Genomic DNA, 18,767 nt, shown 5'->3' with positions numbered 1-18,767 from the left:
ACTATACGCCGCCCTGCACAAGTATCACAATTCTTTCAGGACGTGTCAAACACTGAAAGACAAGCGGAAGAATACGTGAACTTTATTTCTGCAAAAGCTGTCCATAAGGTAATGACACTGGCTGCAATTCAAGATGCAACCACAACTGACCCCACTCTATGCAAAGTCATTCGACTCATCAAAGAAGGTTTGTGGGAGGTTGCTGTCTAAAAAGCAGGCTTTTGCTGAAGGAGTTGATATTGCTGCTCTAATGTAATTCAAGAAAATCAAGGATAAACTGACAGTGACCGCTACTGATGAAACTGTGCTACAGGGCACAAGGATTGTTGTCCCCCATTCTTTACAAAACAGAGCAATATTATTTGCACATGAAGGCCACCAGGGGGTGGTCAAAACAAAGAAGTTGATCAGAGAGAAGGTTTGGTTCTCTGGCATTGACAAACAAGTAGAAACCATGATAGCTGGCTGCATCCCATGTCAGGCTGTTGTGCCCAATCAAACTCAAGAACCTCTCCGCATGTCTGATCTGCCATCATCACCGTGGGAAAAAGTTGGTGTGGATTTCTGTGGTGAATTTCACTCTGGTGATTACCTTTTGGTGGTCATTGATGAATACGCCAGGCATTCAGAGGTCGAATTTCTGCAGTCCACATCAGCCAGAGCCATAATTCCTAAACTTGACAAAATATTCTCTTCATTCCACTTGAGGTTAAAACAGACAATGGCCCACCTTTCCAAAGCTCAGAATATGCAGACTTTGCAACATACTTGGGTTTCAGACATAGAAAGATGACTCCTATGTGGCCTCAGGCTAATGCAGAGGCTGAACATTTTATGCGTACCCTTGAAAAGACTGTACGTGCTGCCCATGTTGAAGGTCGTCCATGGAAACAGAGCCTGTATGCGTTCCTCCACAACTACCGTGCCACGCCTCACTGCTCGACTGGAATGGCTCCTGCTGATCTGTTGTTTGGTAGGCCCCTCAGAATCAAGCTGCCTGAATCTCCTCTTCCCCTCCAGTCTGAGACTGATGCAAAGCTACGACAAGCAGATGCAGAGGCAAAGAACGGGATGAAATACAATGCTGACAGGCAGTACTGTGTTGCTCCTATGGTTCTGAAAGAGGACGAGGGAAGCTATGCCCTGCCTACAGTCCCCGCCCATACCAGGTGCCGTTAAAGCTTCCATGATGACAGCCAAAGGCAACGACCATGTCATCACCAGAAACTTTGTAAGACTTTACCGTTGGCTGAAGATCACCCCCTTTCAGTCGTATGGGTTGAAAGTCAGGGATGGCGGACAAGATGTCCTGGACCAGACTGAAATCCATCCTGAACAAACCCCAGAGCCCTGAGCCCCTGAACCCCCTGAGTCGCAGTCACCTGTTCATAGATACCCAGTCAGAATAAGCAGAAGACCTTGGAGTATAATGCAAAGGAAGGATTTGAGTTGGACTGGCTAACAGTTATTGTTTAAATAAAAAAAGCAAGGAAATGAGGGTTGTAATGTTTATGGCTTATAATGCATGTGATGCTTCTTTTATTATAATTTGATGGGGTTTTTTTTATCCATTGAGGGGTGCTCTTGATTCATTTTGTTGTAAGCGGGGGTGGGTTGAAAGAAAGGAAAGAAGAAGAAACCCCCGGGAATGTGCGAGCCCGATTGCCAAGCATTGGAAGCTATTTATGTTCATGAAAGAATTTAAACATTACATTGCAACTCATCTCATCTCATCTCATCATCAGCTGCTTCTCCGGGATCGGGTCGCGGTGGCAGCAAGCTAAGTAGGGCACTCCAGATGTCCCTCTCCCCAGCAACACCCCCCAGCTCCTCCTGGGGGATCCCAAGACGTTCCCAGGCCAGACTGGACATGTAGTCCCTCCAGCGAGTTCTTGATCTACCCCGCGGTCTCCTTCCTCCGAGTTGGACGTGCCTGGAAAACCTCCAAAGGAAGGCGCCCAGGAGGCATCCTAATCAGATGCCCGAACCACGTCAACTGGCTCCTTTCGACGTGAAAGAGCAGCGGCTCTACTCCGAGCTCCCTCCATTACAGTACATTTACATTACATTACATCAATCAAGTTGCATTTTTATGGCGCATTTCTAGCTGCAACAGCCACTCATAGCACTTTACAATTAATTAATTCACACACACACACACACACACACACACACACACACACACACACACACACACACACACCTGGGAGCTGCCCACTACAATCACAGTCTTCACTGGTGGCCATTGAGCAGCTCCGCTGAAGCTGTTGGTTTGGGGGTTAAGTGCCTTGCTCAAGGGCACAACAGCCGTGGGTATTGAGGGAGGGGACAGCGCCGTTCATTCACTCAAATCAAGTCAAATGAAGTTTATTTATATAGCACATTTAAAACAACAGTTGAACCACAGTGCTGCACAAGCTTAAAATACAATATGAAATAAGTGACACATATGAATATAAAAATATATGTAAAACAGACATAATAGAATAAAGAAATTAAAATGTAAACAATAAAATATAAGAGTAAAAGTATATTTCCACAATAAAATCACGGTGTCAAGATCCACTCCCCCAACCTGCAGCTCCCTGCCATTCCGGGGATCAAACCAGCGACCTTCCGGTCACAAGCCTGCTTTTCTAACCTTCTCTAACCTTACCCCATTTGTATACAGTATACGGGTTCCCGGTAATACTGGTGATAAGCAGTATTACTGGCTTTTTGCTGTTGACGAGTCTTCGGCCTCCCTTCCTTTGCATTTCAACCACATTTTCTTCTCCCTGTCTGCCACTGGTGACCACCTTTCTCAAAAAGTCTTACAAACTGCCTGAACCACATGCCGGGCTTTTTAATTGAAATTACTGGTATCGGTGGTGTGGAGTTAATAGCACTGGTAGTTTCACTTCATTGGATGCCACTTGATAAACCGCTGTCTGCAAAAACCCTACCGGTAAGAGATAATATAAAACCTTATTATGTACAGTTTTCATGACTGCCATTTCCTCTCTGTCCACAGGGGTGACAGCTCGTTCAGGTTCTTTGTCTTCTTCTTCGTCTACATCACTCAGTTTGGCATCTACGTTCTCCAGTCTATTGGCATCAGTGGGTGGGGGGCCAGGTAAGGCAACAGGGCAGGAGACTCTTACAGCTACTCACAGAAAAGGATGCAGCAAACGAGGGCTCGGAGTTGCAGTTTTCTATCACACTGTCTTCATTTTTTAGCATGATTTAAGACATCCTATCACAGATTAAGAACAGACCTTTTGGCGTCCAAGTGGCGTGGCGGTCTATTCCGTTGCCTACCAACACAGGGATCGGCGGTTCAAATCCCCGGGTTACCTCCGGCTTGGGTCGTGCGTCCCTACAGACGCAATTGGCTGTGTCTGCGGGTGGGAAGCCGGATGTGGGTATGTGTCCTGGTCGCTGCACTAGCCCCTCCTCTGGTCGGTTGGGGCGCCTGTACAGTGGGTAGGGGGGGATGGGGGGGAGATAGCGTGATCCTCCCACACGCTACGTCCCCCTGGTGAAACTCCTCACTGTCAGGTGAAAAGAAGTGGCCGGCGACTCCACATGTATCAGAGGAGTCATGTGGTAGTCTGCAGCCCTCCCCTGATCGACAGATGGGGTGGAACAGCTACTGGGACCACTCGGAGGAGTGGGGTAATTGGCCGGATACAATTGGGGAGAAAAGGGGGGGGGTACAAAAAAGACCCCAAAAAAGAACAGACCTTTTAAAAAAAATTTTTTTAATCCTTTAAAACAGTATTTTTTTTCATACCAATACCATTCATCAGTTTGTATGAATATTTTGTGGTGTGATGATCTTTCTCTTATTCAGTGGCTGGATCTCCGCTCTAATGGGCCTGAATAAGAACATCCCAGTGGGTATCATCATGATCCTTATTGCTGCTCTCTTTACTTCCCTGGCTGTCATGTCACTCATCCTTTTCAAAAAGGTAAACAAAAAAAAAAGCAAACTTTCTTTCTCTTAACACAATCGGACATATTGTTGAAGTCTGGCAAGTTTTCATTCATCTCATCACCCGTTTGCCTTCCTTCCTACTCAACTGTCCATTCTTTTGTCTGTTTTTCTGTGTTCTCCTCTACTCCCTGTTGCTTCTTCCAAGGTACACGGGATGTACCGTACCACTGGTGCCAGCTTTGAGAAAGCCCAGCAGGAGTTTGCTACCGGCATCATTACCAATAAGACGGTGCAGACGGCCGCCGCTAATGCGGCCTCCAGGACCGCTCATGGGACTGTCAAGGAGCAGATCTGATTTCCCCCCGCAGCCCGCTCACATTTCTCCATCCGGTCCACTAGCCCCTTTCCTCACGATGCGACGCTCATCTTCTACTTGGCCAACTGGCCTGCTTAAGAGTAGAGACCCCCCCTGCCTTGTATGAATAATCTGACAGCACAACGGTTGGCGACCTGTTTCTACTTGCACAGTCTGTGATGTATTGTCTTGATAGGGGGGAGAGGGAGAATGATGGTAAAATCCAAACAGGGCCTTGCTTCTGTCCTGACCAGAGGCCTCTGTGCTACTCCAACACCTTCAACAACTTGGTGCACACTTGTGACCAACTCTGGGATCCCTCACCTACTTACTACTTAAGAGCTGTGTTTTATTCTGTTCTTTTATTTTGTTTTCCATTTCCGTGTGTGTGTAAAACCCATGTTTCTGTGCCTCTATGAATGTTGGTGCAGGTGTGAAGCCAGCGTGTCCTTTGTGGATGGACGCTAGTTAGCTCGGAGTCTAACCTGTGAAATCGGTTGGGCGTGTCGTAGCTCAGCTGGTCTCTCAGCATGTACACAGACGATGCACCCATGCAACCGTTAGCCCCCTTAGCTTTGTATTAGAATGTACCTTCGATTCATTAACCTAATCATTCTGCTCTTTTATTTGTTTCTAAGAATTAAGCCTGATTATTGTACAATATGACGTCACCGAGTACACCATGATATCAATTAACCCACATTGGCTAACGATCCTACCCTTACAGTAGTGTTGCCTTTAACTCCATGTGCTCCACGTGTGGAGGAGCTCGATAGACAAGAACAGGGTCTGTTAACTGCACTGCCCCCTGGCGGAGCATTTGGTATTGAGACGAATGCCGTGCATTCTGGAACGTGATGTTGCCTTTGGAACACGTACATCAATATTCTTGTTTTTTTTTTTGTGTCCTTATGATTTAGCCGCACAAGTTGTGTTGTCTGGTTTTCTTTGTTTCCTTTCAAGTGTTTCCTCCTGAGTTGTAGCCTTTTCTGTGTTCAGCTTTGCCTTTGTTGTGAAGTGTTTGCCAAAACGCACCTTAATCTACATGTTAAATTCGTTGATGTGAACGCTGCTGTCAGTGCACATGGAACCAAGGTGGTTTATGATGATTGTGTCACTCACTGACCAGTCAGCCGCCTGCTTAAGAACCGAGTTTAGGGGAGTTTTCACACTAAACCAGTTCCCGCGTGTCATTTGCTCTGTCAAGATGAATTTCAAATGCGCTATTGTGCTCGTTGGATGATGTGGTCGTTAAGTTGTCTTGTGTGGTTAAATATACTGTAATATAGGTGCATGTCAAGACAGAAATGAAAAGAAAAGTGCAAGCAGTCTCCAGCCTTTCTTGGGTAAAGGAGGCTGACCTCAGATTTACTCAGGATCTACTCTACTTGCATGGCAAGGTTCGGGTCTCTAATGGAGCTCTTATTTTGGAAAAAGTGTAAAGAGAACAATCCGGCCTCTGTTTATGAAACACATGCTGTACGCAGAATCTTTTCAATAAAGTTACACATGATCAAGGCAACGGCCAGTAACGACGGCGTGCTAATTTCTGACGATTGGTTGTACATGTAGAGCCAGGTCATAGATCTTCTCACAAACGCCCGTGAAACCACAAATACGAGTATTGTCTCCGGAGATGGGGTCGGTTCTTTTGTGTCATGAAAGCTTTGCGATCAAGCCTTTTGAGTCCGAAGTGTAAAGGGGGCAACAGTGTTTGACTGTGTATTTGTCATGTTTAAACCAAGAAAGCCTTTGTATGAATGTGTGAGTGTAAATAGGGGGATCCATCCATCCATCCATCCATCCATCCATCCATTACCCCAGCCACTTATCCCAACTGGGGTTGCAGGGATGGTGGAGCCTATCCCAGCAGTCACTGGGCGGCAGGCGGGGAGACTACCTGGACAGGCCGCTAGGCCATCACAGGGCCGACACAAACACACACACACACACACACACACACACACACACACACACACACACACACACACACACACACACACACACACACACACAATTTAGTATGGCCGATTCACCTGACCTACATGTCTTTGGACTGTGGGAGGAAACCAGAGCACCCGGAGGACACCACAGGGAGAACATGCAAACTCCACACAGAGGACAACCCCCAAGGTTGGACTACCCTGGGGCTCGAACCCAGGACCCTCTTCCTGTGAGGCGACCGCGCTACCCACTGCGCCGCCGTGCCGCCCTAAATAGGGGGATCTTGGTCTTAATACCACCTAGACTGTGAAGGCCAGAGTTGACTTTTATATATTCATTAACATCCGTTTCCGTTTTACGTCTTCTATATGTTCCTTCCTTGATATTCAGTGTTCATATTTACGCTTTGCTTATGTTTATATGAATTCACATAAGCGAGATTTGTTTTGGGGCCCGCACATTTTTTTTTGGAGAGACATTGTAATTGCAGAAGAAAACCAGAGGAGGGCAGCATAACTCCAGGAAGTTAACGCGGGTTTTCTTTTGGCGCGCCGTCCATTTACATTACAGGCAGCGAGTAAATGCTCGTGCTCAGACTGAGTGGGTCACGCAAGACTGAGTTTAAACAGGTAAGGACTGTATCCGGTATTTACACTTCACACATACACAGATGAGCCAAAACATTACGACCACCTGCCCAATATGCTGTTGGTCCTACGAGTGCCACCAAACCGATGCCGACCCGCCGAGGCCTGGACTCTACAAGACCCCTGAAGGTGTCCTGTGGTATCGGGCACCAAAACAGTAGCAGCAGATCCTTCAAGTCCTGTAAGTTGCGAGGTGAACGCCACAGCGGATTTGACTTGTCGGTCCAGCACATCCCACAGATGCTCATCCGGATTGAGAGCTGGAGAATTTGGAGGCCAGGGCAACACCTTGAATACCTCGTGTTCCTAAAACCATTTCTGAATAATGTGTGGCAGGGCACATTATCCTGCTGAAAGAGGCCACTGTCTCTTTCAGCAGGGTTCAGGTTCAGGTTCAGGTTCAGGGTTCACAGTTCAGGTTTCGTTCTAACCCTCACCTATGGTCATGAGCTTTGGGTAGTGACCGAAAGGGTGAGGTCGCGGATACAAGCGACTGAAATGAGTTTCCTCCGTAGGGTGTCTGGGCTCAGCCTTAGAGATAGGGTGAGGAGCTCGGCCATCCGGAGGGAGCTCGGTGTAGAGCCGCTGCTCCTTTGCGTCAAAAGGAGCCAGTTGAGGTGGTTCAGCCATCTGATTAGGATGCCACCTGGGCGCCTTCCTTTGGAAGTTTTCTGGGGCCGTCCAACTGGGAGGAGACCCCGGGGTAGACCCAGAACTCGCCGGAGGGACTACATGTCCAATCTGGCCTGGGAACGCATTGGGCTCCCCAGAAGGAGCCGGAGGGTGTTGCTGGGGAGAGGGACGTCTGGCGTGCCCTACTTAGTTTGCAGCCACCGCGACCCGACCCCGGAGAAGCGGCTGATGATGAGCTGAGATGAGAAGAGGCGACTGCCATCAGGGAATACCACTGCCATGAAGGGCTGTACCTGGTCTGCATCGATATTTAGGTAGGGGGCACGTCTAAAATTGACGTCCACATGAATGGCCAGGGTTTCCCAGCAGAACATTGGCTAGATCATCACAGAAATACGTGAAATGACCACGACCTCTTAACACTCGCATCGCGTGGTGGCGGCACGTGATGTGTTAAATTCACGCGCCGGCACCACAGAAACAACGCCACTGGAATGTCAATCCTTGGTCGTGCTGGACACGGGTCAGACGGGCTGGACACATTTGATGTAATGAGGTCAGGGTTAGGGTTCGGGTTCGGGTTCGGGTTTTTAGAGAACAAAAATCGTAACTAAGGCACTATAATAAATTCAGTCAAATGACAATAGAAATAACAATAAAATAAAATGCTGTTAATTGGAAAATATTAAACACCGCTGACTACATGATGTTGCTGAGTCAGGGAATTCGTGTGTCCAGCACGGCCAAGGATGCTGACTGGCCTTCCGGCGGCGTTGTTTCCGTGGTGCCGGTGCGCAATTTTAACACATCACGTGCCGCCACCACGTGATGCGAGTGTTAAGAGGTCGTGGTCATTTCACGTATTTCTGTGAGATCAGGTTGATCACACTCTATCCGCCGGCTTGGCGTCTTCCCACAATGCATCCTGGTGCCGTCTCCTCCCCAGGTAAACGGTGCACACGTACACGGTCACCCACATGGTCTGATAGAAAATGGGACTCCTCGGACCAGGTGACCTTCTTCCATTGCACCAAGGTCCAGTCCAGGGTGTCTCCCCACCTGCCGCCCAAGTGAACAAATCAGGCCATGCTGGAACTCATACAGTGTACAGGAGAATGGGTTGGGAGGGGTTCTTTAATAAATACATTGTCATGTTATAATAAAACGGGAAGTTACTGCTGTTTTGACTCTAGTGGGGACGTCGTTTCTCCATTGGGTAACCAGGGGGGCGGACAACATGAAGCTGGATGGATTTATGACCAGAGGAGGCGAGGATCAGTGCCTGTAGGACAGGTATTCCAGTTTTGGCCACTAGGTGAAGACCTTTTAGCAACCCGTTTGCCACAACGGAAAAAGCATATAACCTCTGGACTTGAAAGGACACGTAAAACCAACAGCAATACATGTTGGGGAGACAATGCATGTGAATGACTGAAAACCACAGAACTCACGCACTGAAGATATCCAGCTAAGGTCAGTTTTTAAGAGGAGTTTCCTCATCATGGATGATAACTGCCTGCTTAAAAAGCTGTTTTGACCAGAGAAATCCCCCATATCACTTGCACAAATCCCCTGTCACACCGGCTCAGCTCATGGCAAGTGAGACTTAAAACGATGAGCTCTCAGGCCATCATAGCAATCTTTTTTTTTTGGAGGGGGGGGGGGTATCCGGCCAATTACCCCACTCTTTCGAGCCGTCCCGGTGGCCGATCCGGGGAGGGCTGCAGACTACCACATGCCTCCTCCGATACATGTGGAGTCACCAGCCGCTACTTTTCACCTGACAGGAAAGAGTTTCACCACTATTACAAGCTAACAGCTAATGCAAGTATTTGCGTCACGGTTTCGTTAAGGGGCCAGTTGTGTGGGCTTTGAATAATTCTGTGATCACATATAAAGGAGCTCGGCCATGAAATGCCTTGAAGCAGGGTTCCCCAATTAGTTTTCCCCTAGGGCCAAATCAGTCACTCAAGTTGGATTTTATACAGCGCTTTTCTAGCTGCAACAGCCACCCAAATCATGTCACGCATGCCAAGTCAAGGCCAAGTCAAGGGCCAAAAGGTTTTTATTTACCATAACGCCAGCAAAAGTTGTTTTGTGTGCAGATATTGTTGCTGCTGCTATTAAGATGATTGTTATTTATTATTGTTATTATTATTAGTAGTAGTAGTAGTGGTGGTGGTGGTGTTAATAATAATTTAGGCCTGGGATTCTTAAAGCCTGTGTTGAGGGTCACACAAGAAAAAGAAAAAAAAGGTCCAAAACCAACCTTTTAATTATGGACAAGTGGACAAAAACAAATGGATGTTCATTCACCAATCAGTGAGGGAAGTGAGAGCGAGGGGATGAGTCAGTCCCGATGCCAGGCCTGCCTTCTGTTGTGGCAAGCCTGAGGCACTGGCCAAGATGTGCATTGGAGAGTCTGTTTCTTCCCTGGTTCTTGATCGAGTTCATTGAAGAAAACGATGACTCACATATGTACGCGGAGGGGGAAATTGCTTGGGGAATCACGTTGATCCAAAAGTCACTCACCCCAACGTCATTTTGTTGTGCTCTGAGCAAATCAGATGTTCCCATCTCCAAGACCTCCATCTGAAGAGTCGTCTCATCTATGGAAGGTGCCAGCCTTTTGGCCTCTGCAGGCCACTGGCCATCAGCCAAACTGGAGAACAGCTGTCTCAGGAAGAGAAGGATGTCACCTGAGAATTTAGGGGAGCTTTCAAATCGTTCCTTGAGGTTTTCTACCAGGCTTGTCACTGCTGGCTCGTTCTGTGTTTCGATTTTCTCACAAGTCTCCCGCAGACATGGAAAGTGCAACTTTCGCACGTCTTAAGTCTATGCGCACTCTACGGCATAGGCCAAGTGTGAGGTGTGGGCTGAGGTCAAAATAAAGGAGAGCAGCACGCACTTTATTTCACATGTTATGACAGGTGCGTTAGTGCCAGTGGGTTGGCGCGGGCCAAATATTTGGCTGTTGCAGGCCAGACCTGTCCCACAGGCTGCTTTTTGGAGTTCAGGGCCTTAAAGGCTTAAGAGATCAATTTTGAATTCAAGTCTAAATTTGATTGGATGGATTGCCAGATCTTAGAAAAACATGCAAGTTCAGTCCGATTATTAATATCTGGATAACGAAGATTTTGCTTCTTGAACACTTCTGGGTGTATTTGATGGATTCTGGGCTGCTGATCAGGAAAATCATCTTACTCACGGTGGCAGAAAGCTAAGTAGTGCACTCCAGACGTCCTTCTCGCCAGCAACGCCCTCCAGCTCCTCCTGGGGGATCCCAAGGTGTTCCCAGGCTAGACGGGAGATGTAGTCCGTCCTATATATAGTTCAACGGGGCAGACCCAGAACTCGCTGGAATATATATATTGTGGCGGACACTAGGGGCTATGCCTCTCACCCAGCAGGGCTGTGAGCTGGGGGCGTGGTTTACGTTCCCGGGCTCTCTGGTGCAAGGTTGTTCCTGTTTCAGTTTGGTTTTGGAGCTGAGGAATACAGTTCAAACCTGCCTTCGTCTCCTGTGTTTTTCCTCATCCTGCCACAATATATATATATATATACACTACCGTTCAAAAGTTTGGGATCACCCAAACAATTTTGTGTTTTCCATGAAAAGTCACACTTATTCACCACCATATGTTGTGAAATGAATAGAAAATAGAGTCAAGACATTGACAAGGTTAGAAATAATGATTTGTATTTGAAATAAGATTTTTTTTACATCAAACTTTGCTTTCGTCAAAGAATCCTCCATTTGCAGCAATTACAGCATTGCAGACCTTTGGCATTCTAGCTGTTAATTTGTTGAGGTAATCTGGAGAAATTGCACCCCACGCTTCCAGAAGCAGCTCCCACAAGTTGGATTGGTTGGATGGGCACTTCTTGCGTACCATACGGTCAAGCTGCTCCCACAACAGCTCAATGGGGTTCAGATCTGGTGACTGCGCTGGCCACTCCATTACCGATAGAATACCAGCTGCCTGCTTCTGCTCTAAATAGTTCTTGCACAATTTGGAGGTGTGTTTAGGGTCATTGTCCTGTTGTAGGATGAAATTGGCTCCAATCAAGCGCTGTCCACTGGGTATGGCATGGCGTTGCAAAATGGAGTGATAGCCTTCCTTATTCAGAATCCCTTTTACCCTGTACAAATCTCCCACCTTACCAGCACCAAAGCAACCCCAGACCATCACATTACCTCCACCATGCTTAACAGATGGCGTCAGGCATTCTTCCAGCATCTTTTCATTTGTTCTGCGTCTCACAAACGTTCTTCTTTGTGATCCAAACACCTCAAACTTGGATTCATCCGTCCACAACACTTTTTTCCAGTCTTCCTCTGTCCAATGTCTGTGTTCTTTTGCCCATCTTAATCTTTTTCTTTTATTGGTCAGTCTCAGATATGGCTTTTTCTTTGCCACTCTGCCCTGAAGCCCAGAATCCCGCAGCCGCCTCTTCACTGTAGATGTTGACACTGGTGTTTTGCGGGTACTATTTAATGAAGATGCCAGTTGGGGACCTGTGAGGCGTCTGTTTCTCAAACTAGAGACTCTAATGTACTTATCTTCTTGCTCAGTTGTGCAACGCGGCCTCCCACTTCTTTTTCTACTCTGGTTAGAGCCTGTTTGTGCTGTCCTCTGAAGGGAGTAGTACAGTAGAAATCTTCAATTTCTTAGCAATTTCTCGCATGGAATAGCCTTCATTTCTAAGAACAAGAATAGACTGTCGAGTTTCAGATGAAAGTTCTCTTTTTCTGGCCATTTTGAGCGTTTAATTGACCCCACAAATGTGATGCTCCAGAAACTCAATCTGCTCAAAGGAAGGTCAGTTTTGTAGCTTCTGTAACGAGCTAAACTGTTTTCAGATGTGTGAACATGATTGCACAAGGGTTTTCTAATCATCAATTAGCCTTCTGAGCCAATGAGCAAACACATTGTACCATTAGAACACTGGAGTGATAGTTGCTTGAAATGGGCCTCTATACACCTATGTAGATATTGCACCAAAAACCAGACATTTGCAGCTAGAATAGTCATTTACCACATTAGCAATGTATAGAGTGTATTTCTTTAAAGTTAAGACTAGTTTAAAGTTATCTTCATTGAAAAGTACAGTGCTTTTCCTTCAAAAATATGGACATTTCAATGTGATCCCAAACTTTTGAACGGTAGTGTATATATATATATTCTACCCTTACACTTACTAGCACGTAGACATGATTGCTAGCTTGGCAGTTGGCAGATATATAAACAGGTTCTTTAATCCAGGAGACAGCAGGTAAGTTTAGGATGTTTCCTGTAAGAAGCGCTGTGAAACTGAAATACAGGAGAAAAAAAAATACAGCATTACAATTTGTGATTTGTTTGACTCTACCTTTCATATCAACAAACACTGCGTCATTAATTGTTATGCACAGCACAAATACATCTCAACATGTGCTGGGATTATCCTTGATTAGCATTGCAGCTAACTAATGTAACCGGTTATTTTCTTGCCCGGTGCGGGATTCGATACGAGGTGCACTGAACCACAAGGCGACATCACTAACCGCTCGGCTAAAGGGTCAGACCCGTTAGCTAGGGACTAACGTGTCTTATTAGTAGTTTACAGTCGTCACCCTCCCCGGAAGCGCGCCCTCGCGCTTGTTCTTCCCGCGCTCCGAAGAGACTTCTGAGGATCTGCACACTTCCGGATCCCACCGCCGCCACCAATGTAACCGGTTATTTTCTTGCCCGGTGCGGGATTCGATACGGGTGTACTGCACCATAAAGCGACGTCACTAACCGCTCGGCTAAAGGGTCAGACCCGTTAGCTAGGGACTAACGTGTCTTATTAGTAGTTTACACTAACGATTGGCATTAATGCTGACTTCACATTGGAAAAGCCAACAGACCAGCTAACGCGGTTAGCATCGCTATCATTTTTACGTCTTCCACACAAAATAACAACTGTTTCAAATAACCATTACAGGTGAGTTTCACATAAAGGTAAGTATTACTCAAAGACATAAGTTCTTCAGAGTCCAGCAGCAGTCCAACGAAGGGTGTCTGGGCTCAGCCTTAGAGATAGGGTGAGGAGCTCGGACATCCGGAGGGAGCTCGGAGTAAAGTCGTTGCTCCTTCGCGTCGAAAGGAGCCAGATGAGGTGATTCGGGCATCTGATTAGGATGCCTTCTGGGCGCCTTCCTGTGGAGGTTTTCCGGGCACGGCCAACTGGGAGGAGACACCGGGGTAGACCCAGAACTCGCTGGAGGGACCGCATGTCCAATCTGGCCTGGGAACGCCTTGGGCTCCCCCATGAGGAGCTGGAGGGCGTTGCTGGGGAGAGGGGCGTCTGGAGTGCCCTACTTAGCTTGCTGCCACCGCGCCCCTACCCCGGAGAAGTAGCTGAAGATGAATGAATGAATGAATGAATTAATTAATTAATGAAAACAACACAATTGCACATTACAGTGAACAACGAAGATTTTGCTTCCTCAACACTTTTGGGTGTATTTTGTGGATTTTGGGCTGCTGGTCACGAAAGTTGCCTTAAAATTTTCCTGTCACTTACCGTTTTGTTTTGTTTTTCTTAATTATTTTTTAGATATGACCTATTTTTGTGATTTCCCGTAATATTTTTAGTCTACTCGTATATTGCCCACAAAGCAAGCTGAGTTGGTCAGTCCAAGCATGCCTGGGCGCGCACTCAGTGTAGGTGCTATGCAAATGTTGTCTTAGGCACGCCTGGGCATCCTTAGTCAGGTTAGATGCTTGCAGACAGGCAATAAAAGCTGCTCACATTTACAGATGCTGTTTGGACGCACGTGTTCTTCAGGCAACTGCATAGGGAGCATATTTAACAGTAGGATTTATTGTCTCCAGGAAGAGTTAATACAGCAGGTTGTGTGCTGTGGCCGGTGAGGGTGAGGGATGTGAAAGTTTGTTTATCAAATTTGCAGTAAAACCCAATTAGATCGTCAGCCAGTCGATGGTTCCGTGCAGTGTGAGGACATGGTCCCCCCGTAGTTGGTAATGTCTGCCAAACCTCTCCAGACTGATGATGGGTCGTTGGCAGAAATCCTGTTTTTCAACTTTTCAGAGTTGCACCTTTTCGCCACTCTGATCTCCTTCATGAGGGTAGTTCTGGCTTGGTTGTACCGGATCCTATCTCCACTCCTGTAGGCTTCCTCTTCGTCCTGACGAAGCTGCCTGAGTGTCGCTGTGAACCAGGGTTTATTGTTGTTGAAGTTACAGAAATCAGAGAACATTGAATCAGTTCATCTAAGACCGTAGGGGTCACTTAGATGAGTGATGAAACGTTTATCTCTCAATAAAAGTGTCGAGTTGAAGATGCTAAGATTTTCACTGGGAGTGTTGAAGAAGGACAGGATTAGCAAGGATTATATCAGAGGGACCGCTCAGGTTGGACGGTTTGGAGACAAAGCAAGACAGGCAATATTGAGATGGCTTGGACATGTGTGGAGGAGAGATGCTGGGTATATTGGGAGAAGGATGCTGAATATGGAGCTGCCAGGGAAGAGGAGAAGAGGAGGGCCAAAGAGGAGGTTTATGGACGTGTCGAGGGAGGACATGCAGGTGGCTGGTGTGACAGAGGAAGATGCAGAAGACAGGAAGAGATGGAAACGGATGATGAGCAGCCGAAAGTGGTAGTAGTAGTTAACGTGTCCAGATGAACTGATTCAACTTTCTTTGATTTTCTTACCTGGGTTATTGAGCATGCATAAAGACGAAGGTACAGGAAGTTTTGATGGGCCCACACATGTCAAGAATCCGGAATCCGGAATCAGGGACACTTTATTTGTCGTTTCACTTCATGTTCTGGCGTACATGGAATGAAACGAAATATCGTTTCCCCCAGCCCACACAAAGACAAAAACACATCCAAAAACGACATATTGATAACCGAAGGCGGTTATCAATTCGAGCCAACTAGTCTCCTCCTGGGACTCCAGCTCATCCTTGATGTTTTCGTTAAGCCTGTGTTGAAACGCCCCCTAGAGAGACTCATCGTTCCCGAAATTCAATGGTGATCTATGGTTGCACCCCTGGAGAGACATGAGCTGCGGTGAAAGAATCATACGCTTTCTTGTAGTCAACCCAGACTGTGCTCAGGTTGATCTATCTGGTCTTAGAGTCTTGGGTGACTTCCTTTCTCAGTTTCGCTCATGTATTGACTCATGTGCCAATTCAGCTTAGCTGCTATGATGCCTGACAGGATCTTCCATGTTGTGGAGAGACAGGTTATCGGCAGGTAGTTTGAAGGTTTTGTACCCTTGTGGGGATCCTTCGTGATCAGTATTGTTGTCCCCTGTGTTAGCCAGTCAGGGTGAGACCTGATGTTAGCAGCTGGTTCATCTGTGTCGCCAGGCATTCATGGAGTGCTGTTAGCTTCTTCAACCAGTAGACGTGAATAATGTCAGGGCCTGGTGCAGTCCAGCAGCTGGCGAGCTCAGTTGGTAAGAATGTGGTGTGTGTGGTGTGGGAGTGGAAAATGTTGTGCATGAGTTTGTTGAATGTTGTGAGATGGAGGAATACGTGTTGAAAATGAAGGAATTAATAAGTACATGTTGGAGAAGTGGGGTTGTTGACAGAATGAAATGGAGAGAATTGTGGTTGGGGTGACTGGTAAACTGAAAGGATGTAATATGAATTTATTAAATTATGTTTTAAGCCATGTTAGGTTTGCTGTCAAGTTAAGGAGGAATATAGCCCATTATGAAAAGAGAAGAGTTGAGGTGTGGAATGCTTTTAAGAGTATAATGGAACGAGCTGTAATTATGATGTATAGTTATGTTAGAGAAAAGAGAGTTTATTGGTGGATTTGTGGAGGGGAGCACTTTTATTGTGATTGGGGAAGGACAGAGGGTGATGTTGGATTTTGGTTAAATAGTTTAGTGTGTAGGGTAAGATGTATTAGAAATGGTATATGTGTATTTTTTGTTTGATTTTTTGATTTGGTGGGGGGCCTGTAGGCTGGAAGCCATGCCAAAGCCTACATGTTATCTCACTATTTTCTGTCTTTTCTATCTTTGCTTTAATTTTTAATTTTTATCCTTTTTGATGCTTTAGAGTTCGATTTGTTGGAGCTCTTTTATTTCCATATCAGTTTAAAATATGTATGTTGTATTTTGATTGTTTTTTTTCTATTAATAAAAAGAAGAAAAAAAGAATGTCTGCTTTCCATGCTGGATACCTCCTGCATTTTAAGTCTTGTCTTGTGTGGTAGACCCCTGCCTCAATTGATCTGGTCCTGAGTGCCTGTTCTTGTGCTGCTATGATTAGAGCCTCTGTGCTGCCCTTCAGTCCAGCCTTTTCAAGCCACCAGTAGGATTTCTCGAGATCAGTTATGTCTTCTGTCTGTTGATGGTACATCCCATGAAGGGGCCTCGACTTCCATGATACCTCCTCCACTTTTTATTCCTCTGCACTCCTCTGCTGCTTGAGGTACTCACTCAGCAGTTCATCCTGGGGGGGCCTCTTTCTGATGTACACATGGATGTTCCTTTTTTATCCTGGATAGTGGCCCTGACACTTTCTAATCCTCTGCCCCCATCTTTTCGCTTATCATACAGTCTCCGTGTATGGTGAGGAGTTTCTATGTCCTGATATATGTGGCCTTTATCTCCTCCTTTGGCCAGCTTATTATTCCAGCTGGGTATCTGATGACTGGTAGGGCATACGTGATGATGGCTTGGATCTTATTCTTCCCACTGAGCTGGTTCCTCAGGACATTTCTCAATCTCTGAAGGTATTTGAATGTAACTGACCTCCTTGATGCCTCCACGTGGTTTCCATTTGCCTGTGGATACCCAGGTATTTGTAACTGTCCTGTATACCTGTTATCCTGCCATCTGGTAATTCAACCCTTCAGTGCTCACCACCTTTCCTCTTTTTGCCACCATTCGACCGCACATGTCGAGTCCGAATGACATCCCGATGTTGTCACTGTAGATCCTGGTGAGGTGGATCAGTGAGTCAATGTCTCGCTCGTTCCTGGGATACAGCTTGATGTCATCCATGTATAGGAGGTGGCTGATGGTAACTCCACATCTGAATCTATATCCACTCTGAGATGATCTGACTGAAGGGGTTCAGGCCTATGCAGAACAGCATTGGGGACAGTGCATCACCTTGGTATATGCCACATTTGATGGTTACCTGTGTGATTTTCTTTGAGTTGGCCTATAGTGTTGTTTTCCCCTGCCATTCTTGATGAAGGCTATTAGTGTTCTGTTGAATTTGTATAGTACCAAGCACTCCAGCAACCAGGTGTGGAGCATCAAATCGTAGGCTTTCTTATAGTCAATCCAGGCTGTGCTCAGGTTTGTCTGTCTGGTCTCAGAGTCTTGGGTGACTGCTCTGTCAACCAGTAGCTGATGCTTTGACCCTCTGGTGTTGCTCCCAATTCCTTTCTGAGTTTCCTTCCTATGGCGCTAACAGGCAAGAGGAAGGCCAAAGAGGAGGTTTGTGGACGTGGTGAGGGAGGACAAGCAGGTGGTTGGCATGACAGAGGAAAATGCAGAGGACAGGAAGAGATGGAAATGGATTATGTGCTGTGATGACCCCTAACTGGAGCAGCCAAAAAGAAGAAGAAGCAACTTGTTGCCTGTATCAATATTATTGTTTATTCGGTATAATTTTTTTGGATGGACAATTGTAGTTCATGCTGATGTTGCTGTGTCTGCCGTGTGTGTGTGTGTGTGTGTGTGTGTGTGTGTGTGTGTGTGTGTGTGTGTGTGTGTGTGTGTGTGTGTGAACATGAGTCTGCCGTTCCGGGCCATGCGATGCTGTTAATGTTCATCTTGGTGCTTGTAACTTTACCTCTGATGGCTTGTATGAATAAACTCTTGCATTCAGGCAAGTGGCCTATTTTGGTTAACATATACGTTTCAGAACCTATTAATTATGATTGCTCTTGGACAGGCTAGACCCACCTGATTTTCTCTGTGCCCACCCATACTTTGATTTCATCCTACACCACAGCTATATACTGTAACAGCATAATATAATTCCTGAAATTCAGTTATAGCTTTTGGTTTTAATGTGCCACCCCAGGATTTTCAGTGGCTACCCCTATGAAAGGTTTCCGGAGGTGCCATTGAGGTTAGTCAAGTTCTTCCACAGTGAACTCTGCAGACTTTGTGCAAGAGGGCATTGTCATGCTGAGGGCCTTCCCCAAACTGTTGCCACAGAGTTGGAAGCACACAGTCCTCTTGACTGTCATTGTATGCTGTAGTATTAAGATTTCCCTTCACTGGATCTAAGGG

At 46.4% G+C, this 18,767-nt stretch overlaps 1 protein-coding gene across 2 annotated transcripts in view; it reads left to right on the top strand.

Annotated features, from left to right (window-relative positions):
- scamp1 (secretory carrier membrane protein 1) overlaps nucleotides 1-5,794 on the top strand; it is a 28,261-nt gene extending 22,467 nt beyond the window's left edge. For both annotated transcript variants that reach the window (XM_056290585.1, XM_056290586.1), the window contains exons 8-10: nucleotides 3,014-3,115; nucleotides 3,836-3,953; nucleotides 4,125-5,794. In XM_056290585.1, the coding sequence (XP_056146560.1) occupies nucleotides 3,014-3,115; nucleotides 3,836-3,953; nucleotides 4,125-4,274 (370 nt within the window). In that variant the 3' untranslated portion in view covers nucleotides 4,275-5,794. The remainder of the gene's footprint in view (nucleotides 1-3,013; nucleotides 3,116-3,835; nucleotides 3,954-4,124) is intronic.
- Nucleotides 5,795-18,767: the final 12,973 nt, after the last annotated feature.

This window comes from Lampris incognitus, chromosome 12 (genome assembly GCF_029633865.1).
Source record: "Lampris incognitus isolate fLamInc1 chromosome 12, fLamInc1.hap2, whole genome shotgun sequence".
Lineage (NCBI taxonomy): Eukaryota > Metazoa > Chordata > Actinopteri > Lampriformes > Lampridae > Lampris > Lampris incognitus.
Note: the sequence above shows the minus strand (reverse complement) of the source record. Positions and strands in the feature narration are given on the sequence as shown.